This window comes from Cryptomeria japonica, chromosome 9 (genome assembly GCF_030272615.1).
Source record: "Cryptomeria japonica chromosome 9, Sugi_1.0, whole genome shotgun sequence".
NCBI lineage: Eukaryota > Viridiplantae > Streptophyta > Pinopsida > Cupressales > Cupressaceae > Cryptomeria > Cryptomeria japonica.
The window spans coordinates 415,552,090-415,579,218 of record NC_081413.1 but is presented as its reverse complement, the minus strand read 5'-3'; the positions used below and the strand labels follow the sequence as shown (position 1 = coordinate 415,579,218).

The 27,129-nt window shown below is 37.7% G+C and overlaps 1 protein-coding gene across 1 annotated transcript in view; it reads left to right on the top strand.

The window, feature by feature from the left end:
* Positions 1–582: 582 nt before the first annotated feature.
* Positions 583–27,129, top strand: part of LOC131074132 (uncharacterized) — an 80,728-nt gene continuing 54,181 nt past the window's right edge. Inside the window, exons 1-2 of the mRNA XM_058010703.2 lie at positions 583–717; positions 16,753–16,953. Coding sequence (XP_057866686.1) covers positions 583–717; positions 16,753–16,953 — 336 coding nt within the window. The remainder of the gene's footprint in view (positions 718–16,752; positions 16,954–27,129) is intronic.

The following is a 27,129-nucleotide window of genomic DNA, read 5'->3' as shown; positions in this document are numbered from 1 at the left end:
CAATTAGGGAGTCTAGGTGAAATTGCATACACCTACAATGAAACTCAAGAAGGAATACCAGAGGAGCCACCTAGTGCTGAAATAGACATAACTAATGGTGAGCTAAAAGGAAAAGAGTTGGACATCACTGTCAAGCAAGCTAGTAAAGAATTCCTAGCTGACAACAATTTTGTTGCATCAGGTGCTTTCATGCAGTTTCTATGGAAACAAAATATTCATCAGTTCAAGATCAAATGTGCAAAAAGAATAAGTGAACAGCCTCATAAAGATACAAATTCAATAGAAGAAGAGGTCAAACAAGAAATCATGAATGAATTCAAAGCCATCACTCCTAAGGCTGGAAGGGAAATGGTTTCAAAAGCTGGTATGCTAATTCTCCCTGAATGGGATATAGCTGATGCATTGGTCCTGGAAGCGGTAAGAAAGGAAACCAAGCCAATGAAAGGAGTGGTATTTAGCAAAGATGACACCTCTCTGGTATTGTGGTCCCTTAAAAGAGATGAGGGTAGAAGAAGGAAGGACACCTCATAGTCTAATCTCTTAGGAGGAATGATACTCAGGAGAGTCCAGGACACAGGAGTGATGGAAGCAGCTAGTACTATTTTGGAGCCTGCGAAGTTCAATGTAGCAGTATTAGAGAAGGAAGAAAAAGAAAGGGTTGATCTTCAAACCAAATTGGAGATAGTTCTAAAGGCTTATAATGAAGCAAAGAAAGAGGTAGCTAGTAGGGATAGTACCATTGCCAAGCTTCAAAGTTAGCTAATGGGACAATAGCAAGGAGATGAGTTCTCTACCTTGGCAATCTCTTCATCTCTAGCAAGACCTCCTCCTACTAGTCCCATCATAGAATTCCCTCCTTCTCCTATGCCTTCTGGTTTTCAACTAGCTAAGACCTATCAACATGAATTGGAGAAGATGAAATAGGCTCAGGCCTTATTTGCAAGAAAATATGAGGAGAAGATAAAGGCTACAACTTTGAGTTTTGCTGATAAAGTTGATGCTCCCATAGTACACATAAATATGAAGAGGATCATGGACACTCTTAGTGAGTTAAATGAGGACAAGGCTATTTTAGAGCCCATTATGAATAAATGGTTGCCCAGAGAAGTGGACCTAGAACTGATGTGTGCATCATATGATGAAATTGGGTCTGATGTTGTTAGTAAGTCCACATGTGAGTTGACCAAAGGTTTGACAAAGTTGGCAAAAGGAAGAACTAATGTGGAAAGGAAGGCCAACTTGTATAGGAAAGAGTATACCAAGCATAAATTTGCATTCTTTCCTAGAGGTTTTGTTAATCAAAATTAGTTGAAATATAAACAGGTATGGATGGATGAGTTAGGGGCTAATCTATCTCTAAGGGTGAATGAAATAATCAATAAAGATGATACCTCACTATTTGTTAAAACAATTGCGGAAATAGAAAAGATCAAATCACATTATGGTTTTTTGGAGTCAGAGGTAAGGAAAGTGAGGAATGCTTGGAAAAAGTTATTAAAGTTGAACAAAAGGCTTATTGGCTACTCATGGCCTACTGATGATATTTTCCAAGAGTGGTCCAAGAAATATGAGGTGCAAGAATAAGATTCTCCAAAACAGTTGGAAGATGCTCCAGAATAGTTAGAGGATATCGCAGAAGAGTTACCAACTGAAAAGGCCGCTGAGATAGAAAGAGACTTGTAACTACTTTTTGAACCAAAATATAGTTGTAACAAATTTTCTTAGGGAAGGCCAAAGCTTTGTATGCATCCATGTGGTTATAAATGGATACTAGGACTATGGAAAATGAGATCGCAGGAAATTGTAAGGAAACGCTGGAGAAATTTATCTGAGCTTTTTCTAAGTCTTATGGAGAACATTCAAGTGTTTTTGTAATAGTTTCTGAATTAATATCAATACACAAACCATCAACTTTGAGGCCTAGAATCTGTGTTGTCTTCAAGTGTACTTGCAAATATTTACTATTTTCAATTTGAGTAATCTAGGGTTATTCATTTGAGTATGGGTTGTAAGGCAATCTTAAATAGATGCGTTTCTTAGCTTTTCTCTTCAGGGGGGAATTAAATATGTAGGGATCATTTCTATCAGTAAATTCCTTGTGGGAGAATTTGAATTTGATGAATGCTATCTAGTTTGATGAGGGTAAATTCTTATGTATGTCAGGCATATGTGGGGTTTATAAAAGCCGAGGTGATGGGATGTATGAAGATGTTTAATTGTGAGATTATTGTTTAAACTTAGATGACTTTGTGGCCTGGATAAGGCACTGGTATCTATTGTGGTTATCTTTTACATATCTTGTAGGTCGATATTGAACATGAGCATAAGCTTTCTTTCTTTGTTTCAGTTAGTTTTGAGGTGATAAGATTCATTGGTTTTTTGACTGGTTTACTGTGGATTTGTCTTTTAAAAGTGTGAACTCAATTCACATAAGGTATACCCACCTGAACTTTGGATAAGTTTGAAGTGTAGAAGGTTCATCAAACCTTGTCATATGTTGCTCTGAAGTTTCCTTCTCCTTGATTTCTCTTTTGTAGATGGAGTTTATTATTTTATTATATGGGATTTTAGGGGGAATCAGAATTTGAGAACAACAAAATTGGTGACTCAGTCGGGGAACAGTCACTGTGTGAATCCAGATGCAAATTGGTGTTTAAATTAGTAAAGAATAATCTTGGTGTTGTCTGTGGTATAGATTGGTGAAGAATATCTTGGTGTTGTCTATGGTATAGATTGGTTTTTTATTGAAATATCAGTGTTGTCTAGAAATATCTTTTAGGATTTCTTCTCTATTTTTGATATGTGATTTTGTTCTGAAGGTTCGCAATATTTTGTTCAAGCTTGTTTTCATATTTCCCATAGTTTTGTGGGTGGCGACTCTGTTAGTCATAACCAGTCCTTGTGAAATAAATACGATTCTTAAAAGGAAACAAGCACAATGCAAGGAGGAAAAAACACCATATCCTTCATGAAAAAGCATCCTCATGAGACATAGGAGGGATTACCTAAATAGTCATGAAGAGGTTAGAAGAGATCAATATTACATGAGCCATTAAATGTTGCCTGGGTGCAGAAAAGTAACAATACTGGTAAGATATCTGATAGACCTGTCTATGCAAAATCAAATTCTTCTTCTAGAGAATCTGAACATGATGTATTAGGTTTCCATTCTAGATTATTTGGAAATATAGATGATGTTCATGCTTTAAATAAAGATATATCTCATGTTAGCTTTTCCAAGAGAGACAGAAGTAGTTCTAATGTAGTCAGACATTCTGTGCCCAGAATGGTCGATTGAAGCATCAGCTTGATTGATATAGACCAAGTTAACATATCTGACTCTCAGGCAATTTTCCCTGATGAAGATAAAGTATCCCAAGAGATAGAGGACCTAAGTAGGAAGGTTAATCACTTAATCTCCTTAAGAGCCCAAAAGGAAGCAAATAGGGAAAAAGAGGTCAAAGCAAAACTGATGGAAAGAGATAGGCTTCTTAGACAGATTGTTGATCTTGAATTGTTGGCCCAAGAAAAGGAAAAGAGTGATAATGAAGGTCCTATGACTAGAGAAATTCTAGTCCCTAAGACGAAGCCAGCATATAAATCAATAATCCAACCAAGCAGAGAAGTTCTTAGTGACCCACAACCTGCTAAGAATAATATTGAAAAAGGAAAGCAGAAGTGTATGGAGGATGGGTCTGGATCCAAGAATACAGTGGAAATTTCTCATAGATTATCAACACATGTAATAGAAATGGAAAGAATGAGAAAAGAAAAGGAAGAGCTAAAAATGGAGCTAGAGAAGGATGAGTTAGAAGCAGCTAACTAAGAGGTTAAAAGAAAATTGGATATCTAAAAGCTCCCCCTATCATCTTCTCATGAGAAGATCTCAATAAGCTCATTCCTCAGCAAGTTTCTCTCCCCACTGTTAAAATTCAGCCCACTTTGCTTGTCAATACAACAATAGCCAGTCAAGCCCCTGTAAGTAACTAGAATAATCAAATCTCTCAGACTCAAATCCCTACTGTGAGAATGAACATGGGTAATAACAATGTTGTTGACCCTTTCCAAAGGAGACCCATCAATTTAGAGTAGTACAGGCAGTTATTTTATGATGGAATTCTAGGATATGCCAACCATGTTCCTATTGAGTTAAGGGATAGACTCCATAAGTTTGCTATAAATAATGCAATTAGTGCACAGGAGCATTTAAAATCTTTTGGTGACTTGATAAATGATTATGAGAAAGTAGATGAAGATTTCATAATGAAATTATTTATCCAATCCCTAATAGATGATGCAAGAGATTGGTATAGGGGTCTCCCTATTAATAGCATTGGTTCTTGGGAGGATTTCAAGAATTGCTTTCAAGAACAATATGGTGACAAAAAAAATGTGAGTTTCATGTTAAATGAATTCAATAATATTAAAAAATCTGATAATGAAATGGTCATCGATTTCAATGCTAGATTTCAGAAAGTCATGCATAGGTTGTATCAGGTGATGAGATTGGATGATAACATGTGCCTAAACACTTATTACAATGCATTTGATTCCAAAATGGCTTATATTTTAAGGGATAAGAATCCACATAGCCTGAGAGATGCTTTCAAAATTTCTATCAATGTGGAGAGAAACGGAAAATTAGGAAGAAGAACTGATGGTAGGCTATGGCAGGAAACAAAACAGCAACCAAACAAAGTTGCTAAGGAGGAAGATAAGATAGAAAAGTTAGTCACTACTATGAAGGATCTAACTGCTAAGGTAAATAAAAATGATAAGCCTCACTATAATTGGCAAGATAGACCTCCCAGATTGCATGATATGCCTTATAATACCAATTGGAAGGATGGTAAACCTCATAATGAGAAGCCTAAGAATGTTCAGAGCCAAGACACCCCTGATCCCTTAAAAGGAAAAAATGTTCACAACATAGAGAACACTCCTTGCTGTATTTCTTGTGATGGGCCACATTATCCTCATCAGTGTGTAGCTGCTCAAGGCCTAGAAGAGTCCATGAGACAAGAGGCCGAGCCTGATATTAATATGTTTGAAACCATTGTAGAAAGTGACGAGGAATCTGTAGAAAGTTTATTTAGTGATGTGTTGGACAGTAAAAGGTCCTTTCAAGGACAACTAACACTTGATTGGTATCCTACTCTGAATGTGGTAACCATTGAAGATGAAGAAGTTCATCTTAGAAGGCCTAGTGAGGAAGAAGTGAAAAATCTCACCAAGGCTACTATAGCTAAGGCAAAGCACAATTATAACTTAAGGAGCACCAAAAAGGATATTGATCAAGGTGAACCTAGTTCTATGTTTGTAAAAGAGGTTTTTCAGAAAAAAGGCAACAAGTAGTGCTACTACCCCTCAAATGGGTCAAGAAAAGAAATATCAAATTAAAGATGTACCCAAGAGTACAGATGATAAAAATACTAATGATACACAAGGAGCTGCTACAACAAAGAAGGTGAGTCTGCTTAAGGCAGAAAGAGTTAAAGCTAATGTTGAGTTGAGAAGAAATTCCACATTTGACATGCCTCAGGCTCTTACACAAATGAAAGTTATTGTCCCATTAATAGAGTTATTGAAAATAAAAGAACATAGAGAAGCTGCCTTGTCTTTGTTTTCTAATATATCTGGCAGTAACACAGTCCTACCCACTGATTTAGTTAAAAATGGAAAGGACCAGGAGTTCCAAACCCCAAAGGTTTATGTTGGAACAACTATTACTCAAGAGACTTCACAGGTAGATCTTTTTTATGTCACTTTGTTATTGAATACCCGGTTGATAAAAAATTGTATGATAGATTCAGGTGCAACTGCTAATGTAATGCCTTATGGTGTTATGAAAGAATTAGGATTATCAGTGACTATAGTATATGGGAAATGCTATGCTATGGATAACAAAGAAGTGCCTGTGATAGGTACAATGAGAGATGTTGAAGTGAAGATAGCAGCATTCCCTGAAGCGACCTATAAGATGGATGTTATTTTCACTGACACTAAACCTCATTATGGCATGTTATTATCTAGGTAGTGGGCAGCAGTAGTAGGTGGAAATGTCCAATTGGATTTATCTTATGCTACCATCCCAATAAATGGGAATCAAGTCAAGTTATATAGAGAACCACGTGCTCCTAGAGTAATTGAAAATCTAGATCCTAGCATGCTCAATTGTATGATTGATGTGGATCTTGACAACTTTAGAGTACAACCAATTTTACCTCAGTTAAAGAGTACTGACTCCATTGTGATTGAATTAGAATCATAACAACATGGTCTATGGCAAATGTATTTTGATGGAGCTTGCTCCAAAGAAGGGTCTAGAGCAGGAGTTCTTTTTGTATCCCCATCAGGTATAACTTTTAAATATTCTTTTTTATTAGCCTTGCAGTACACAAACAACACTGTAGAATATGAAGCTTTGTTATTGGGGCTTGAAGTTGCAAAGAGGCATGGGATACAACTGTTGAAAGTTTTAGGAGATTCAGAATTGGTTGTCTCTTAGGTAAGATCCAAATATGCATCAAAAAATGATATATTGAAAAGATATAAGCATGCAGTTTGGGATGTCATTGAGCATTTTAGTGCTTTTTCTATTAATTGGATAGAGAGATCAAAGAATATCATGGAAGACTTTTTAGTCTATGTTGCATTGAAAAATGATGATGCAACACTAACCGGCATATCCACTGTGGAAATAAAATCTAGGCCTGCCATCCCTGATAATGTGTATAATTGGCAAGTTTTTGCCGATGATGAAGATATTCTTAGGTTCATACAATGCATTGATGATTATGATGGACAGAAAATTGACTACAATGCATTAGTAGAGGTGACTGACAATAGGGAGACAATATTTGGCAATGACTTGGTTCAATTGGAAACAAATGAGATACTGAAAGGGTTGGTAGAGCTTTAGGGCATGTTCAGCTATAATGACAGTCACCTGCACCAGCAATCTACTACCAAGTTAGAAGAATTGGAGGAAGTAAACTTGGGGACAAAATTATCCACTAAGTTGGTATACATTGGAAAAAACTTGCCTCCTCATGTCAGAACTAATCTTATTAATTTATTGAAAATATATAAGCATGTGTTTGCTTGGTCCTATGAAGACCTAAAGGCATATAGACAAGACCTATTTCAGCATGAAGTTCCTTTACTTCCAGATGCTAAGCCTTTCAGACAAAAGCAGAGACCTATTAATCCCCTACTAGAAACCAAGATGCCGGAAGAATTGACTAAGATAAGAGAAGGGGGATTATTAAACCTATAAGACATTCTTCATGGGTCTCTAATTTGGTCCCGGTTAGAAAAAAAAATGGGGACATAAGATTGTGTGTTGATTTTAGAAATTTAAATGTTGCTTCCTTGAAGGATAATTATTCTTCTCCCAATATGGAAGCCATGCTATAGAGAGTAACTAGCTATGATCTTTTGTCAATGATGGACAGTTTCTTAGGGTATAATCAGGTGCTAGTGAAGGAATCTGAGCAATTCAAAGCCGCTTTCACCACCCCTTGGGGAACATATGTTTATGTAAGAATGCCACTTGGATTAAAAAATGCTGGAGCTACATTTCAGAGAGCAATGGATGTAGCCTTCAAAGAATTCATCAAAATCATCATGGTTGTGTACCAAGATGATTTAACATGTTTCTCCAAAAAGGCTGATGACCATTGTGGACATTTGGAATAAGTGTTCAATAAAGCTTTGGAATTTGGTGTGTCATTAAACCCCAAGAAGTGTCATTTTTCTATCCTAAAGGGAAGTTGCTGGTGCATATTGTCTCCAAGGAAGGGGTAAGGATAGACCCTAAAAGAATTGAAGCAATAAACAATGTGCCTGAACCAAAGGGTGTTAAAGGTATTCAATATTTTTTAGGCAAAGTTAATTTTGTTAGAAGATTCATTGCAAACTTTATAGAGGTGGTAAAGCCCATTGTTAGACTACTCAAGAAGGATACAAAATTTTGCTGGGATCAAGAAGCTTCAAAGGATTTTGCTGAGATTAAAAGAGCCATTCAGGAAGCACCTGTGTTGAAATCCCCAGATTATAGTAAGCCCTTTTCTTTGTTCTCTTTTGCTTCATATCATAGAGTAGCTGCAGTGTTGTTGCAAAAGGATAATGAGGGATTTGAACATCCCATAGCTTTCTATAACAAGTCTTTACAAGCAACATAGTTAAGGTATGAGATCATGGAAAAACAGGCATATGCTTTGGTTAAAGTTGTCAAAAGCTTTTAGGCCATATCTTATAAATGCACAAGTAGTTGCTTATGTTCCACATGCTACAGTCAAGGACATTTTATCCCAATCTAAGGTCACAGGCAAAAGGTGCAGATGGATTAATAGAATCCAAGAATTTGATTTGGAAATAAAGATCACCAAATTGGTGAGAGGCTTAGGCCTAGCCAAGCTTATGGCTGGATCTAATCTTATTGATGTTGAAATAAACAATTTTGAAGTTGAAAACATTGTAGTCACCAGCATTGAAAAGCAACCTTGTTATTCAAAAGTAGTACATTTCTTGAGAGATGCTACATTTTCAGAAGGGATGACCCAAAATCAGAAAAGGACATTAAAGCTTAAGTCTCAAAAATATGTTCTCATTCAGGGTGACCTTTTTTGGAGAAATAGAGATAGGGCATTACTAATGTGTTTGGATGAATTCCAGGCCAAGAAAGTGTTGATTAAAATGCACGATGGAGTATGTGGAGGTCATTACTCTGCTAAGACAACTGCTGGAAAGATAGTTCGGGTTGGGTATTATTGACCTACCTTATTTAAAGATGCTCATGAACATGTTAGGAAATATGACCCATGCCAAAGGTTTTCATCCAAGCTAAAATATGAAGGAGCTTTACCTTTAAATCCAGTCATAGTGGAAGCCCCTTTTGTCCAGTGGGGCATTGATTTTATTGGAGAAATTGTTGAAAGATCAGGAAGAGGCCACAGGTGGATTATAGTAGCAACTGGCTATTTTACTAAATGGATCGAAGCCATACCCACCAGGAGAGCTACAAGTAAAGTTGTCATCGATTTCCTGATAGATAATGTTATAACTAGATTTGGAGTCCCTGCAAAATTAGTAATGGATAATGCTATGAGTTTTATGTCTGAAGAGTTTGTTAGATTTTGCACTAGTCATGGGATAATTATGTCTTACTCTTCACCCTATCATCCTCAAGGGAATGGACAAGCTGAATCTAGTAATAAAAGCCTCTTGAATATTATTAAGAAAATATTAGAAGAGAACAAGAGGTCATGGGGTCAAAAGTTGAAATTAGCTTTGTGGGCTCACAGAATTACTGTCAAGAAGGCCATTGGAATGTCACCTTTTGAACTGGTTTATGTTACACAAGCTAGAATGCCAGTAAGTAATCTTCTTCCAGTATATAAATTCCTACAAGCTAAAGACATGGAGTTGTCTGAGCCTATGGAGGACTGAATGATTCAAATGGTGGAAGTGGAAGAAATCAGAACTTTAGCCCATAAGAGAAATTTGAAGATCCAATTGCAATCTAAGTATCTGTTTGACAAAAGGACATCATTGAGAAAGTTTCAAATTGGTGATGTTTTTCTTTAGTGGAATGCAAAAGGACAGGACAAGGGAAAGCATAAGAAGTTTCAGTCATTATGGATTGGCCCTTTTGTGGTCTATGATGTGAATGGAAAAGACTCATACTTTCTAAAGAATATGAATGATGAAGTACAGGAATTTCCAGTGCATGGACAATTCCTGAAGCATTACTTTTCTTGATGTCCATGCACAATAGGTCCTCTATTTGTATATATTTGGGTTTGTTTTGGTTGTTTTCTATTTGGCTTGTTTTTTGGTTTGTTTCTCCAGAGTTTTTGAGTTTCTTGTGTTGATCTTGGGATCAACCATCCCCAGTTAGAGCCGCTATTATCACTATTTTAAAAATAGATGTTCTCAGTCCATAATTGGCTAGGTTTTTGAAAATTTTGAGTTTGGTATGCCCTAGTTGCTTCAAAATTGTTTTAAGTCCTAAGGAGTTCAGGGTTTTAGGTTTTAAGTCGCTTCAATATTTGAGAAAAAAAACCTTTGGTTTCTAATCCTGAGTTACTTTATTCACTTAAGTAATGGGTCCTTTTGTCATGCAAAGTGTTCCCCCCATTGCTATTTACCTAGACGGTTCCTTTAAATGTTTTAAATTTTATTCATCTTTAAATCTGCCTTTTCTAATGTTCCTCGGGCCTTGTAAAAGTCAATCAACTCTCAGTCAATCGGATGGCCCACGTGGATTCACGAACTCAAAATGCTCGAAAGTTACCTATCGCAAAATAGCGAAAAGGTTTGGTGGGACCCAGCAATGAGGACTTCTTCCTTAGCTAAAGGGCGATCAATTTGCAAAGAGATCAATGGCTCACGTTGATTCGCAGTCGGGAGGTGCTTGTGGTTTACAAGTTGCGAAATGGTGAAAAGATGGTGGGATCAGGTGAAGTGGTTCGTAGAAAGAGTAACAGAGGTGCAAATCCCTAAGATCTAACGGCTCGTATTATTTCGTGAGATAAAGATGATCAAAGATTACCTATCACGAAGTAGCGAAAGGTTTTGGTGGGCTCGACGTCCAAGCTTCGACTAAAGATTAAAGACCGATCATGTTCTATCTGATCAAATGGCCCTCGTTATTTCATGAGATCAGAGTGCACATGTTTTACCTATTCCAAAATAGAAAAAAGTTGTGGTGGGTCCCAAAAGCTGGTAGGTTTTCTAATGAGTAAAGAGTGAGCAGCTCTGATAATAATCAACGGCCTGCGTTGATTCGCGGCCCAAAGGTGCTCGAAAGTTAGTTTTCGCAAAATGGCGAAATGACATGGCATTCCAATGAATAGTCCAGGTGGTATGGATTGCAAATCAAAAAGTTACACGTGGCTTCCAGATCACGTAAGTCAAAGAACAAACTCGGCGACAAGGTGGTGGGCCCAACAAACAGAATGATATGAACTGAAGAAAAAGAGGTAACTTGTCAGACACAGCTGGCAATGAAAGAAGTGGATCCCGCTGAAGTCTTTCAGTGAGTAAGAGGTTGACACATCAGTCCAAAAGGGATCGAATGCCAAAGTGGAAAGCACTGATTCAGAGGGCCCACATCCGCAGGTTCTAATAGTTTGATAAGGGACGAGCATCTCAAGAAAGATCCGACAGTGGGTGTTATTTCGCAACCCAAAGATGTGAGCTTGTTACCATTTGTGAAATACCAAAAATGGTTAGTGGTAACTAATTTTAGCATAGTTAGTAATATAAACTGCCAGATTAAGACAGAGTAAAGACCGATCAAGTTTCAGTTGATCAGATGGCTAGCACAGTTTCGCGAGGACAAGATGCAAGATGCTTACCTATCATGAAATAGAGAAAAGGTTTTTTTAGTCTGTTGCCGAATGAGGAAAAGTCAAAAGCTAAAAGTTGATCAAGTTTTAGTTGATCGAATGGTCAACGTGATTTTGTTAAATGAACCTACAGGTGCTTTACGCTCTGTGAAACAATGAAAGAAGAAAAGGAAAAAATACTTAGAGTTGTTTTGACCCGTTGGAGCCAAATTTTTGAATTCTTGCATGAATTCAATTTTGAAGGGATGGCCGAAGCATGCGGTGTTAATGCTGCAGTTAAGGAGCCAAATTGTCATATATATTCCTGCATCAATTGGATGAGGATATCATTCCACAGAAGTAGTTGCAGAGAGCACTGGTGCAGAGCAGAGTTTCTTCAAGCTAAAATTACGTTCGCTTGTTCTTTGTTTACCCTTTGCTTAAGATTGTTGAATTGGTGTCTTGTGCTGTTAAGAACATTGTTTTGATTGATAATTGGCTCAGTCACATACTTTTAAAATGGGACCCAAAAGAGAATTAATAGGGAAGGTAAATTACTAGGACCGAAATATTTGTGATGATTTTCTTGAGCAGTTAACCATGTCGACCAATGTCGGGGCTAGAGCTGAGGAGTAAGTACCAAAGAACCCCCATCTGAAAATTGGGGATGGTTTATATGATAAAGGAAATTGGTTGAGGGACCCTCAAATAGGGATATCCAGTCTCAGTTTGTTTAAAGTGGGTTTTGGTCAGTGACATGCCTCTTCCCTTATGAATAGTATTTGGGATTCAGATGTGGAAAACTTGTGGTCCCTGGTGTATTCATGGACATTGATTTGTTGACCTTAATCACACAAAGTTACGACCCTACTGCCAGATGCATCAGAAACATAAAGGGATCAGCCCTTGTTGAAATCAAGGATGAAGAATTTAGAAATGTTTTCAAGCTTAGTGAAGCTTTGATTAATCTTGAGCCTATTGATTTTGAGGCATTAACCTAAGTTTACAATGCCCAAAGAGATCATCTTTGGAGTGGCCCATTGAGATCATTCTTTGTCAAAATAGGGGGGTTAATAGTTGTAGGCCCTAGCACAATGGAACCATTTTCCTTGAATCGGTTTACCTTGAGAGCTAAGGGTATGTATTGGACACTATGTCAAATTTTTGGGGAAGATGCCGAGAAAAACATGCCAGTCCATTATATGTTAATGATTGCCCAAATTTTGAACCCTTCCCTGGCCATAACATTTAACTTTGAAAAAATATGTAGGGCTATAAAGGAGAACATCAACATCCCTCACAAGAATAATCAGCAATGGGCTATTATTGATATGAATAATATGGAAAAAGACATTCTTACTAAATGGAACCTAATTCATAAGGTCTACAAATTGGACAACAAGAATAAGAGAGATAACATTGTTTGGAGGTTTCCTGATTATGACTGGATAAAGGTTAATTTTGATGGGGCTGCTAAAGGGAACCCTAGAAAGGCTGGTGGAGGTGGAGTTATCAGAAATGCTCAAGGAATTTGTATTGCTTCTTTTGCTTCCCCTTTTGGAACCCAAAATAACCATGTGGTTGAAGCTATGGCCATGCTAAAGAGCCTCTAGTTAGCCCAGGAATTCAAATTTAAAAAAATCTGGCTCAAAGGGGACTCTTTAAATATTATACAAGCCCTCAAAGGTATTAGTTCAGTTTCCTGGAATATTGCCAATATTATTAAAAATGCTAAAGCTATCCTAAATAACTATGTTAGCATTATTATAACCCACACATTTAGAGAGGGCAACAAGGTAGCAGATATCCTTGCCAATGAAGGGGTTAAATTGGAGAAGGCCATCAAATACATAGGGGAAGATCACATCAAGTGGGAGATTAAGGAACAATTATACTATGATCGCCTTAATGGATCAAGTTAATATCATGATTGATTTCTAGGGAACGAGTACCAATGAAAGATTTTGGGGGCGGATGAACTGCTACATGATGAGTGTTTCTTGGCATCATAACCAAGATCATATGTGTGCGAAAGGTAATTGTAATAATAGCCGGGTTCGTATGAACATGAGTAGCAATCTCAAAATTGTGAAAGACTCTTTACAAGGGGAAACTAGAAATTCAGAGCTTTACCCGCGGGCTGAGATTTGTAATAGAGGATATTGTCACCTGGAAAGCAGAATGGGAGGCAACCTTAACAGGAATGAACCTTTAGGTTTTGAGCATTGGAAGAGCGAAAGAAAGGTGTGGAGAAGGCTCCATAGACACAATTTCACTGATTATATGGAGAAGCTCCATGGTAGTAGAAACTCTGTGTCTCACAGGTTCGCTAAAAGCTAGAGCAATAACAGGGCTACCCTGTTTGGGGAAATCTGGCAAATCAATGAAACCTTGATCTCGGAGGTCACTGGACTCAAGATGGAGGGGACAAAATTCTATAGGGATAGAAAGTACGCTGTTGAGGCCTTAAAAAATTTCCCTAAGATAGAGGATGAGAAGGGCAACCTGGCAAAGAAGGACAACATATCATACTTCACCCCCCAATAGGTAAAACCTTTCTGGCAAAAAGTTCTTAGGGCTTTAATGGAATATTTAACTGTGGATGGCAGGTTTACAAAAATTTACAACTATCATTTCACCATCCTGAACTACTTCCGCCATGGGGCTAAAATATCTTTGCCCTTCTATTTAGCCTCTTCTCTAAACAAGAGCTTGGCCGACCATTTTAAAAAGCCCAGCTCCTACCCTCTAGCGCACCAGGGACTCATTCTGTTGATTTATGAATATATTAAGGATAAGACTAGGGCTGCCAAGGATGACCCTTTAATCATCAATGCTCAGATTTCTGAGAAATGCATAGACTTTGATTCAACTAGGGAGACCAGCACCCCTACCCATAAAAAAAGGAAGGTTAAAATCGTGCAGGAAGAAAAGGATGTGCTTTGTGAGGAAGAAGAGGGAAAGAATAAGGAAACTATTTCTAAAATGGAGATTAATAAAGAGGAGAATTATGGGGAAGGAGAGGAAGGGGGCAATTCTGAGAATCGTCAACCTAACCTTGAAGGCTCGAAAACTGAGAAAGAGGATTTGAAGCCTAAGGAAGGTGAACACCCTAATGTGGAGGAGACAGAATAGAGCAAGGATTTTGCGGACACCATTCTGGATACCGCCCGCAATTGCACCCTTGAATTCTTCAATTTTCAGAAGTGGGTGGTTGAAAACATTACCAACATGCAGGGTAAACAAAGGGAGCCGAAAGTTAAGATCAACAAGCTGATCAACATGTTTGACTCTAGGAAAAAGCACGAGGAGACGGAGAATAGTGAAGCGAAGGAGGAAATGGAAATGGAAGACTGGCTGGAGAAAGATTTGATAAAAGGCAACTTGAAACATCTAGAGGATGTCATTAAAATAATGAAGGAACAAGTGGAGGAGGATAAGGACAATGTCAATGCCCGGATGGCTAGAAATGAGAAAGCCTTAAGCCTTATGGACCACAGCCTCTAGGTTCTTAAAGTCTCCTCCTAGAATATGAATGCGCTAGTGAATCATCTAGAGAAGAAAAACTAGGAGAAGAACCTAGTAGTTATTGAAGATGCTCCTACTTCTAGCCTAAGCCACCAGACCCCTAAGTGCAGAACCAAGCAGACTACGACGGAGAAGGAAATGAAGATGAAAGAAAGCCAGATTGCTCAGGAAAATACCAACTTGAGAGAAGCGGCCAAGGCAATGATGCTTTTGGCGCAGGATGCAAAAGAAACCATGAAGAATTTCTAAATTTATGTTTATGCTGGACTTGGGGCCAATTTCTTGCTGGCCTCTTGCTGTCCTTTCCTCTGTTGCTGGTTGTTTTGTTGGTTTTTTGTAGCCGTTGTGTTTTGTTTCTTTCCTGAATATCATTCATATGCAACTCGGTTTCGAGTCCCTTAAAACCTATTTTTAATTAATCAAAAACATTTAACTTTGCTGCTTTCCTCACTGATGCTATCCATGCATGCCGAGTAGGAATTAAAAATGGTAAGGTAGATAAGCCATTTGGACGGTATTCCTTGTTGACGCATATGTTTCTTTTCAAAGGGGTAGATTATTTTGCAAAAGAGATGGACCCGGTTAAGGTCATGGATAAAGAGGAGATGCCAGTGCAATTGTGGAGTACTATTCTATCTTGGGATAGAGAGGTGCGAGTTATCTAAAGTTTGATAGATGATTTTCATCTAAGATTATAGTGTTGTGATGTGCAGAAAACCCTAGGATTCCCAAGGCTCTCTTGGAATTCCTTAGGCCCAAAGAGTTTGCAGAGGACATCAAGATTGTTCATAACTGGGGAGATATGTATTTGTATCTAGTCTCTACTATTCTAAGAGTATTTGGTTTTAGAGGGACCCCTTATTTACTACCCTATCAAGTGCCATTAAAAATAGGAATTGCAGAAGTACTGAGGCAGATTGGTGGAGTACAAGAAGCCGAGTTGACCAACACGAGCAAACAGACAATTTTCCCAACCATCACAATGGCTCATCACTTTGTAATAACCAAAGGTGGATGGAAGTGTTTTGAAGAATTCTTCAAGTCGTACATGTTATCAACTGCAGTATCCAGGTGTGCAGACCCTGAAGATTTTTTCAATGGCATGTTCAGGAAGAGGGCGGTTTGTAAGATCAGATCTCACCAATTCTAGTTCCCTGAAGATCTAATCAGGAATGAATTCAGCCTAGATGATCAGGAGCTAAGGAAGGATAAGTGCATTGCCTACAGGAGAGCCCTTGACTTCATCCACCAATTTGATTCTAGCTATGATCCTCTTTCCAGTTTTACCGCATTTGAGGAAAAGATTAAATTCTTGATTCTTTATTTTGAGGATTTAATGCAAACCCTGAAGGAGAAGAGAGAGACCATAATGCAGAATGATCCTGATAGGGATAAATTGGTCCTATCCAAGCCTACCTTTGCCAAGGTTGTTCCACCAGGTAAATATATAATGCAGAAAAAATCTAAATACTCTGTGATGATGCCAGTGTTAGGTGAACCTTGTACTTCCAAAGGGATGAGGGCCATTGAAGATATTATAGAGATTTAGGATTTACCAAAAAGGTAGAGGGTAGGAAAATAAATTGAAACCGATGACCCTCAATACTCTCCCTCTTAGTCTCCAATTCATATAGGAGATGAGCAAGATGTGGTAGAGCAATTATTACAATTAGGGAGTCTAGGTGAAATTGCATACACCTATAATGAAAGTCAAGAAGGAATGCCAGAGGAGCCACCTGGTGCTGAAATGGACATAACTGATGGTGATCTATAAGGAAAATAGTTGGACATCACTATCAAGCAAGCTAGTGAAGAATTCCTAGCTGACAACAATTTTGTTGCATCAGGTGCTTTCATGTAGTTTCTATGGAAATAGAATATTGATCAGTTCAAGATCAGATGTGCAAAAAGAATAAGTGAACAGCCTCATAAAGATACAAATTCAATAGAAGAAGAGGTCAAACAAGAAATGAAGGCTGGAAGGGAAATGGTTTCAAAAGCTAGTGTGCTAATTCTCCCTGAATGGGATATAGCTGATGCATTGGTCCTAGAAGCGTTCATAAAGGAATCCAAGCCAATGAAAGGAGTGGTATTTAGCAAAGATGATGCCTCTCTAGTAATGTGGTCCCTTAAAAGAGATGAGGGTAGAAGAAGGAAGGACCCTTGGGGAGTCTAATCTCTTAGGAGGAATGATAGTTAGGAGAGTCTGGGGCACAAGAGTGATGGAAGTAGCTAGTACTGTTTTGGAGATTGCTAAGTTCAATGTAGCAGTAGTAGAGAAGGAAGAAAAAGAAAGGGCTAATCTTCAAACCAAATTGGAGACAATTCTAAAGGCTTATAATGAAGCAAATAAAGAGGTAGCCAACAGGGACAGTACCATTGCCAACCTTCAAAGTTAGCTGATGGGACAATACCAAGGAGGTGAGTCCTTTACCTTGGCAATCTCTTCATCTCTAGCAAGACCTCCTCCTAATAGTCCCATCATAGAATTCCCTCCTTCTCTTATGCCTTCTGGTTTTCAACCAGCTAAGACCTATCAACATGAATTGGAGAAGATGAAACAGGATCATGCCTTATTTGCAAGCAAATATGAGGAGAAGATAAACGCTACAATTTTGAGTTTTGATGATAAAGTTGATTCTCCCACAATACACATAAATATGAAGAGGATCTTGGACACTCTTAGTGAGTTAAATGAGGACAAGGCTATTTTAGAGCCCATTCTGAATAAATGGTTGCCCAGAGAAGTGGACCTAGAACTGATGTGTGCATCAGATGTTGAAGGTGGGTTTGATGCTGTTATTAAGTTCACATGTGAGTTGACCAAAGGTTTGACAAAGTTGGCAGAAGGAAGAGCTAATGTGGAAAGGAAGGCGAACTTGTATAGGAAAGAGTATACCGAGCATAAATTTGCATTGTTTCCCGGAGGTTTTGTTAATCAAAATCAGTTGAAAGATAAACAAGTATGGTTGGATGAGTTAGGGGTTAATCTATCTCTAAGGGTAAATGAAATAATCAATAAAGATGACACCTCACTGTTTGTTAAAATAATCAAGGAAATAGAAAAGATCAAATCACATTATGGTTTTTTGTAGTCAGAGGTAAGGAAAGTGAGGAATGCTTGGAAAAAGTTATTAAAGTTGAATAAAAGGCTTATTGGCTACTCATGGCCTACTAATGATCTTTTCGAAGAGTGGTCCAAGAAATATGTGGTGCAAGAAGAAGATGCTCCAGAATAGTTGGAAGATGCTCCAGAACAGTTAGAGGATATCGCAGAAGAGTTACCAACTGAAAAGGCCACTGAGACAGATAGACACTTGTAATTGCTTTTTGAACCAAAGTATAGATGTAACAAATTTTCCTAGGGAAGTCCAAAGCTTTGTATGCATCCATGTTGTTATAAATGGATACCAGGATTGTGGAAAATGAGATTGCAAGAAATTGTAAGGAAACACTGCAGAAATTTAATTGAGCTTTTTCTAAGTCTTATGGAGAGCATTCAAGTGTTTTTGTAATATTTTTTGAATTAATATTAGTACACAGACCATCAACTTTGAGCCTAGAATCTGTGTTGTCTTCAAGTGTGCTTGCAAATATTTACTATTTTCAATTTGAGTAGTCTAGGGTTATTCATTTGAGTATGGGTTGTATGGAAATCTTAAATAGATGCGTTTCTTAGCTTTTCTCTTCAGGAGGGGAATTAAATATGTAAGAATAATTTCTATCAATAAATTCCTTGTGGGAGACTTTGAATTTGATGAATTCTGTCTAGTTTGATGAGGGTAAATTCTTATGTATGTCAGGCATATGTGGGGTTTATAAAAGCCGAGGTGATGGGATGTATGGAGATGTTTAATTGTGAGATTATTGTTTAAACTTAGATGACTCTATGGCCTGGATAAGGAACTGCTATATATTGTGGTTATCTTTTACATATCTTGTAGGTCGATATTGAACATGAGCATAAGCTTTCTTTCTTAGTTTCAGTTAGTTTTGAGGCGATAAGATTCATTGGTTTTCGGACTGGTTTACTGTGGATCTGTCTTTTAAAAGTGTGAAGTCAATTCACATAAGGTATACCTGCCTGAACTTTGGATAAGTTCAAAGTGTAGAAGGTTCATCAAACCTTGTCATATGTTTCTCTAAAGTTTCCTTCTCCTTGATTTCTCTTTTGCAGACAGAGTTTATTATTTATTATAAGGGATTTTAGGGAGAATCAAAATTTGAGAACAACAAGCGTTATTTGATTAAATGATGAAATGATAGAAACTCAAAAATTAGAAATGATCAAGGGTGATGATTGGATGAAATAATTGATTTAATCAAATAATTAAAGAATTACTTAATTAAATAGATGAATAATTAGTGTAAGATTAATGAGATATTTTTAGGTGTCTACATTTGCCCCTCTTTAACACAATGTCAAAATGACATTGTTTCAAAGAAAACAAAAAAAGTCTGCCCCAGTATGTCCCAACGATACTTTTGGTATAAATATGCCCCCTTGAAAAAAGTGGTCGAAAAATTGTAGAATGAAGACCCTTTTTTTGAAAATGTGCTAGTAAGTAAAAATGTGCAGTTTGGTAAGGTTTCGATCTCGTTTGGTATGGTTGCAGCTGCATTGAAGTTGGAGGGATCCACGACCATTAGGGTGGAAAGAAACCCCAATTTTGAGCTATAAATTGAAAATTGGTATTGATTTGAGCTCATTTACACTCACTTTCTTTGTAAGGATTACTTGGAGATTATAATGCTTTTGACATCCTTGGAGGAAAATGGTGGGTCATAGAGCGAGGTTTCATTTTTTTGAGTGGGTACGATCATATCAGAGACCTCCAGGAACTAGTGGCATGGTGAGTTTTCATTAATTTTTCTCATTTTTTTGTGTTTTTTCCAATTTTTTCTTCGATGTCTTGTAGTGTCAAATTTTTTCAATTTGTAGTTGATTGTCGATTTAACCGCATTTGTTAGTAAAAATTTGCATTTGATTTAAACAGTTTGCAATTGATATTTTTTCCACAATTGCAATTTGTAATTCGCATTTGACATTATTAGCTCACATTTGATAAAATTAGTTCACACTTGAAATTTTTAGTTCACACTTAAAATTTTTAGTCTGCAGTTGCCTTTTTTGATTCACAATTGCTTTAAATAACTTGCAATTGCTAATATAAATTCGTACTTGCTATTAAATGAATTTGTTTGTGCTTTGTGAATGATGTATCTAATGCATTTTGCTCTTTCTCAAATGCAGGAGCATTATCCATTCTTGATTGTGAGGCAGACGAGGCTCGATGATCTTGATCGATAATATGAGTTAGACACAGAGGATACCACTTTCCTTTGACAGGTTGGATTGTACCATATAGCACACTTGCCTAAGGTGACAGCCAATAGGGCCATGATTATTGCTTTGATTGAGCGTTGGCACTCAGATAATTTCTCATTTCATCTTCTGATAGGTGAGGAGTCTATCACACTTGAGGATGTGTGGCGTATTTAACACATTCCCATATTTGGTGCTCAAGTTACTTTTGATCACAGTGATGGAGTATTTGCTTTGTGTGCACTATTTGAGTGTTCTGAGGATGATCTCCATATTCAGGGTGATTATGAGATTCATTGGGATGATTTTGATTATGATGATCTCACCGTTGTTCTTGGTTGCATTATTACTAGATTATTGATCCCTGATAGACATACCCATGGTTTCCCTGTTGGATGGGGATGAGTGATTCATGATATGGTTATTGATAGATATGTGTTTTCTTGGGGTCCTTGTCTTCTTGCCACTTTATATCCATTAGATGCATGGGATTGTGTATTTGTAGTAGAAATCCATTGGATGTGGTGTTACTTTGCTCCAGATATGGGCTTGGGAGTACATAGCTATATTTTGTCATGTGATTCATGTTGATTTAGTGCTGGAGCAGCCATATGCCTATAGATACACTATTGGAGTGAGACATAGGGCATCGGGTAACACTTTTTATTGGCATCATCAGATTGATATTTTATAGTACTTCTCATGGAGACCTTATCTCACTTGCCTTAGTTGGGCTAATGATATCCATCATCTTCCTTCTTTTTTTTGATCGGTAAATATTTTTACTTTATATTAATGCGGAAATTTAAATATACAAAATTGCATTCTTCCACGATGCATAAATGTAGTGAACATCAACCCCATATCACCCACATTCATATCTTATGAACTACCCAACCCTACAACTTATGACATCCAAAAGAAAATAAACAGATCCTTGCTAGTTCTACAAACCCAGAGGTTCCAGAAATAATTTAATTTTTAGAGCAATAACTAACAACTAAAAATGCATAAGAACATATGAAAAACACTGGCCAATAGGCTACTCACTCACTATCACCCTGGATCGCCTTCTCCCCTCCCTCCTTAGTGGTCGGTTCTTTCCCCTTTGCCACTTCACCTTTCATCCTTGGGATGCAATCTAGACATCCAAAGTTAGGGTCACCCTCCAAACACACCAATAGTTGAATGGCCCGTCCTTCTTCAAACCTATCTCTCAGGTCCTTGCCAACTTCTATCCTTTCCACCACATGCAAAGCATTTAGGACTTCATCCGCTCTGGTTAATTTCACATAGAGCTTCATCGCTTCCCATCCCACTTGGGCACGTTCTTGGCATTGGTCTCTGATTTCATCCTTTGATCCATGAACAAAGGGAATCAAATCCTCCTGGTCATCCCCTTCCTTAATAAGGATGCCAACTCGAGGTACCACCCATTTTAGGATTGAATCAAGGTTTATCAAAAAATTCCCATCGATCAGTTTGGTCAGTGTGAGTTTTATCTTCTCCACCTCCAGCTCGAACTCACAAGCCCATGCCAAAAACAAGGAGTACACCTCCATGTTCATCCGATATCGATGGCAGACATAAACCACCTCCTCAGCAAGCATGAGATGAGCCGCTGCCCACAAATTCTCTGCTTTAAACCGGAAGAGTCCCTACATCCGCTTCTCCGATACCTTACCTAGAAAAGGCACCAACTTCTTATCCATTCATAGAGTGAAATTAGCTTCCATAGTCACCTATAGATTTGAAACAACAATTCCTACAATGCAATGTCATACAATGCTACAAAGATACAATTAATTCTAGTATAAACAAACCCTGGCATGCAGCTCAATAGGTAATAAATTCTTCCGCCGTTATATAGGGTGGATAATGAGTGTCAAAGATATGACATTAATGCCATGAGATCATATGCATGATTTGTTAGAGTAATCGGGTCTTTACTTGATTAATTAAACAACATTTGTTTAATTCTTTAAGTTCCCTATTATCTCTTTTTACACTTAATCTAACATTAGGTGCATAATAATTAATTATTTTATTAATTATTATGTGCAAGCCTAGGTTTTCCCTTTTAGGGTTTCTTGACCTATTAGAGGTTAATTTTCTTTTTTTTGTATCATTATCACATTACACATTTTGTGAATATTGAGCTCTCATCTTTTTTAGCATATTTTCTGTGTATTGTTTTTTTTGTTATTTGAATCCTTGCTTCTCCTTGTAATAAGTTATTAAGCTTGCAGATATCTTTGCGCTCTTGTGGTGTTGTATTTCTCAACTCTCACATAGTATTAGAGATTCAGATCTACAACTATCTATTCTTGTTTTAAGAATTTTTGCACTAGAAGCAGATCTGGGGTTTCAAGAAGGTTTTTTTATGCACCTAGGGATAGGCCTTTTTTCTGAGCACTTTGGGCCTAAATAGACCTCACCATCATGCCTAGAAGGCCCACAAACCCCTATAGTCATATAGAAATTGCCTAGTTTTGACTGAGCATCTGGGGGTATTTTTTCTTCCGTACTAGGTTGTACGACCTTGGCACGCAGTTCAAGAAAAAAATTTCAAAAAAAATATTTTTTGCCTTTTTACAGCATACAAGCCGATTTTTTGATATTTTGAAAAAAAAAGAAAAAAAAATCAAAAAAATCAAAAATCATTTCAACGAGGCGAAAAAGATTTTTGGAAAATCAAAAATGTTTTAAATTTTGGGCACCGGACTGACAGTCCGGCCGTCGGCCTGCTCGTCTGGCGCTGGCCTTGTCAGTGCGGGCCCCACCCTCTAGCTGCCAGCCTCTGGCCTCTTGTCGGCCACTGTCGGCTCCTGCTCTCGCCACCGGCTCCTGTCGTTCCACCTACCAGAGCCCGCCTCCCTGCTGTCGGTGCCTGCCACTCCGCTAGAGTGCCACCGCTACCATGCCCTGCCAGCGAACCTTCACCCTCTTGTCTCTTTAAGTGGGGGTTCATTTTTTGGCCATATCTTGAGCATATAGAGTCATTTTTTCAAAAACAAATAAGCGTCGAAAAGCTGGTTCTGAGCTGAACCTCGTGGTGTTGGATTTTTTGCTCAATTTTTCTATTTGACTATACTTTGTTCCAGTCAAAGTCAAGTCTCTTTTTTGCACTTTCGGAGCCATAGAATGGGCAAACAGACTCCATTTTTTTTGAAAATGAATAGGCATTGGAAATCTCTTAGAATACTCTATTCAGATGATATTGTTTCTCATATTTTTCATTAGGTACATGAGATTTCAGTTTGTAGTTTTTTTGCTTATGCACTACTTACTTCTCATCAGTATGTACTAGGGTTTGGGTTTATCTATTGTGGGGGATGTTTTTTCTCACTTTCTATCATTTATATCAGAAATCCAGAACATGAAAGCTCTCAGAAACAAACAAACCCTTCTGCATCTTTTGTCGATTCTGAAAGATCACATAATAAAAAACATCAACAAATAGGTGCAAGTGTAGAGTTTTTTCATGGCAGATCCTTCAGTTGAGTTGTTGACATCACACAACTATCACACCTGGAAGCCCCGCATCATGAGGCTTCTCTAGGAATGAGGGTTGTGGTCTTGTTTGAATGAGGTTCAGCCTCTATTGTAGCATCCTTATTAGCTTCTTCAGGACAGAAACAAGATGGATGAGGCCATAGGTTTGCTCTCTTTGCATGTCTCTGGTAGTCTTTTGTTTCACCTTGATGAGTTCCTCACTCCTCACACTATGTGGTTGAATTTTTATTCTCTTCGGGAGGGTTAATGAGATTTGGGCATTACAGATTGAGGCATAGCTAGTTTTGTCACCTGATTCCTTTCCCACCATTGAGGATTTTTTGAACAAGTTCAAGAGTACCAGATCTATTCTCCAGGGATGTGGCAAGATCAAGACACACACAGAGTGCATTCACTTGATTCTTTCGAAGCTTCAGGGTCATTTTCAATTTTTTTCCTCTGCTTTCTACTCCACCATGGATGGCTTGGTTTTCTCTCTTTGCGTTTGCCTCATGAGCAGTCTCATCTTTCTTAGCTGGACTTTCTCTAAGGGTGCAAGAACAAAGCATTGGTTTCTCAGTCCTCTAAGGAGAAGAAAAAGTAGAAACCAAAGCCAAAGAAGAATTTTGCAGGCAGTGAGCATTCCTCCAAGACACCTCCTAAGTCTGATTCTAAACCACCATTTCCTTCGAAACATGGGAAATCTTCATAGTCTGGTGAGTCTTCCTCCAAGACTAAGAAGAAATCAGGAGACACTTGCAGTTTTTGTGGCAAGGAAGGACATCCAGTTTTCAGGTGTTGGAAATGCTTAGAGGCTTTAGAGGAAGCCATGCAACAATATCACATCTCCTCACCTCAGGCATCTTCTCCTTCCACAGGGAAATGTCATTCTCTCACTACTCGGGCTTCGACCTATGGGTCCACTTGGATATTAGATTATGGTGCTTCTCACCATATGACTCACACTCAGTAGTTGGTTACTTCTCTTGCCTCTTGTGGTGCTTCATAGATTGCAGTGGGTGACTCAGTTCAGCTTTCAATCTTGGGTTTAGGTTTTGTCTCTTTGAATGGGGGTAGTCTACAGGATGTTCTGGTTGTCCCTGGCATCTCGATGAACCTCCTGTCCATTTATCAAATTTTCCATTCTATCTCTGGTAAGACAGTTGAGTTCTTACCACATGATGTGGTTATTCAGGACCTCCATGACTCTAATTTGGTTTTGGCTACTAGGAGTGTTGATGCTGCATCTTGTCTGGACAAATTTGATGGATTTGAGCCCTCTGCGGGTGTAGGTTCATTTCTTATAGCACATGTGGATTTAGTGAGTACACTTTGGCATGAACGCTTGGGCCATGTCAATTACAGATATCTTTAGCAGATGAGTACATAGATACTTGTTCTTGGGCTCCCATAGATTTCCTACACTGATGGTGTTTGTCATAGGTGTGTGCTTGGAAAGCATCATAGGGATCCCTTTCCAAAGGGAAGAGCCCCTCGTGCTTTGGCACCCTTAGAGTCGATTCATAGTGGAGCATCAGTTTACTATTCCCTACACCCCTTAGCAGAATGGTGTCGCTGAGCACAAGAACATAACTTTACAAGAGATGGTGAATTGTATGATTTAGTCCAGGTCCATGGATTTGTCTTTTTGGGATGAGGCAGTCAATTGTGCCAACTATATTCAGAATCAAATGCCTCACAAGGAGATTCGACATATGACTCCTGAGGAGGCTTGGTCTCATGACAAGCCTGATGTTTCTTTTTTTTGAGTGTTTTGCAGTGAGGCATGGGCTTTTATTCCTAATGCTTAGAGGAAAGCAATGGAGTAGAAGATTTGACCCCTAATTTTTGTTGGCTACTATGAGGATGTTAAGGCATACAGGTTGTTTGATCCTGATTCCAGAGAGGTCCTATTTTGATGGGATGTTCAGTTTGATGAGCGCCTTCCCATAGTGGATACCTTGACTTTGGTGCCTACTCCTCTACCTACTCCTCCCACTGCATCTCTTTAGAATTCTTTTGAGGATTATTATGATGATGGTGCTGATGATCCACCATCCCCACCCCCACCTCCTCCACCTCAGATGCCCAGGTGGGCTCACTTTACTATTGAGGCTACAAGTTCTATGGCCGGTGATCCTTCAGATACTCATTGCACCCATTCTCATACTGTGGGTTCTAGTATTTTGAGTCATGCCATTTCAGATGATCCTCAGAAGTTTTCAGAGGCTACAGGTCACCCTAAGTTGGATTGTGCTATGGAGGAGGAGTATTCTTCTTTGACGAGGAATCATACTTGGGATTTTTTTCCTCTTCCTAAGGGTAGAAAGATGGTTAGGTGTCGCTAGTTGTATCGCACTAAGTATGTTATTGATGGTTTGATTGATAAGTACAAAGAATGTCTTGTTGCGAAGGTTTTCTTGCAAGTTGAGGGTATTGATTACTCTAAGACATTTGCCCCTGTCGCCAAGATGAATTCTATTCGCTTTGTACTATCTCTTGCATCTTCTCGGGGATGGCCCATTTTTTAGATGGATATGAAGAGTGCTATCTTACATGGGGACCTACAGGAGGAAATATATATGGAGCAACCTCAGGGATTTATGCAGGACAGTTCTTTGGTTTGCAGACTTCGGCGTTCTATCATGCCCAAACTTTTGGGCACAAACGGGATAATTTTTTTTTTTTAAATAACAACCTAATAACATTAAATGTTTCTAATACGAGGTGCACTATCAAGTTTTGTCTTAACTATGTTTTGGGTTAACTCTAACCCCTAACTCAAGTAAACGAAAATAATTTAAATTAAATGTGGAATATTAAAAGAATCATTTATTATCTCATAAATTTTAAATCAATAAATTAATTTAATCAAAACTCTCTAAATACTTGGCAAAGATAATATTAATCTCCAATATCCATTAATTTCTTTTAAGAACTAAATAAATTAGTCCTAGCATTTAGATTATTAATGCCTATAATTTATTTCAACAATAATTAAAATGGGGTTAATCTAATTCGACTAACAGGGTCAATTAAATTCCTAATGTAAATTGACCTATAAAATTTAATTGGGAATAGCCTAAATTTAGGCGGACTATATAATTTCCTTATAGTAAAAAAAAAATATCTTTACTAAAAATCATTTTTTTTAGAATTTAAAAATAAGAATTTAACTCCAAAGAAATATAATTTTAAAACTCATATTCCTATATCCATATGCCTATATGTTTTATAAACATATATATATATATATATATATATATATATATATATATATATATATATATATATATATATATATATATATATATATATATATATATATATATATATATATATATATATATATATATATATATGCATATATAACTAATACACACACACACACATATATATATAGCATATTTTATTTTAGAGTTTCATAAACATTAAACCTAATTA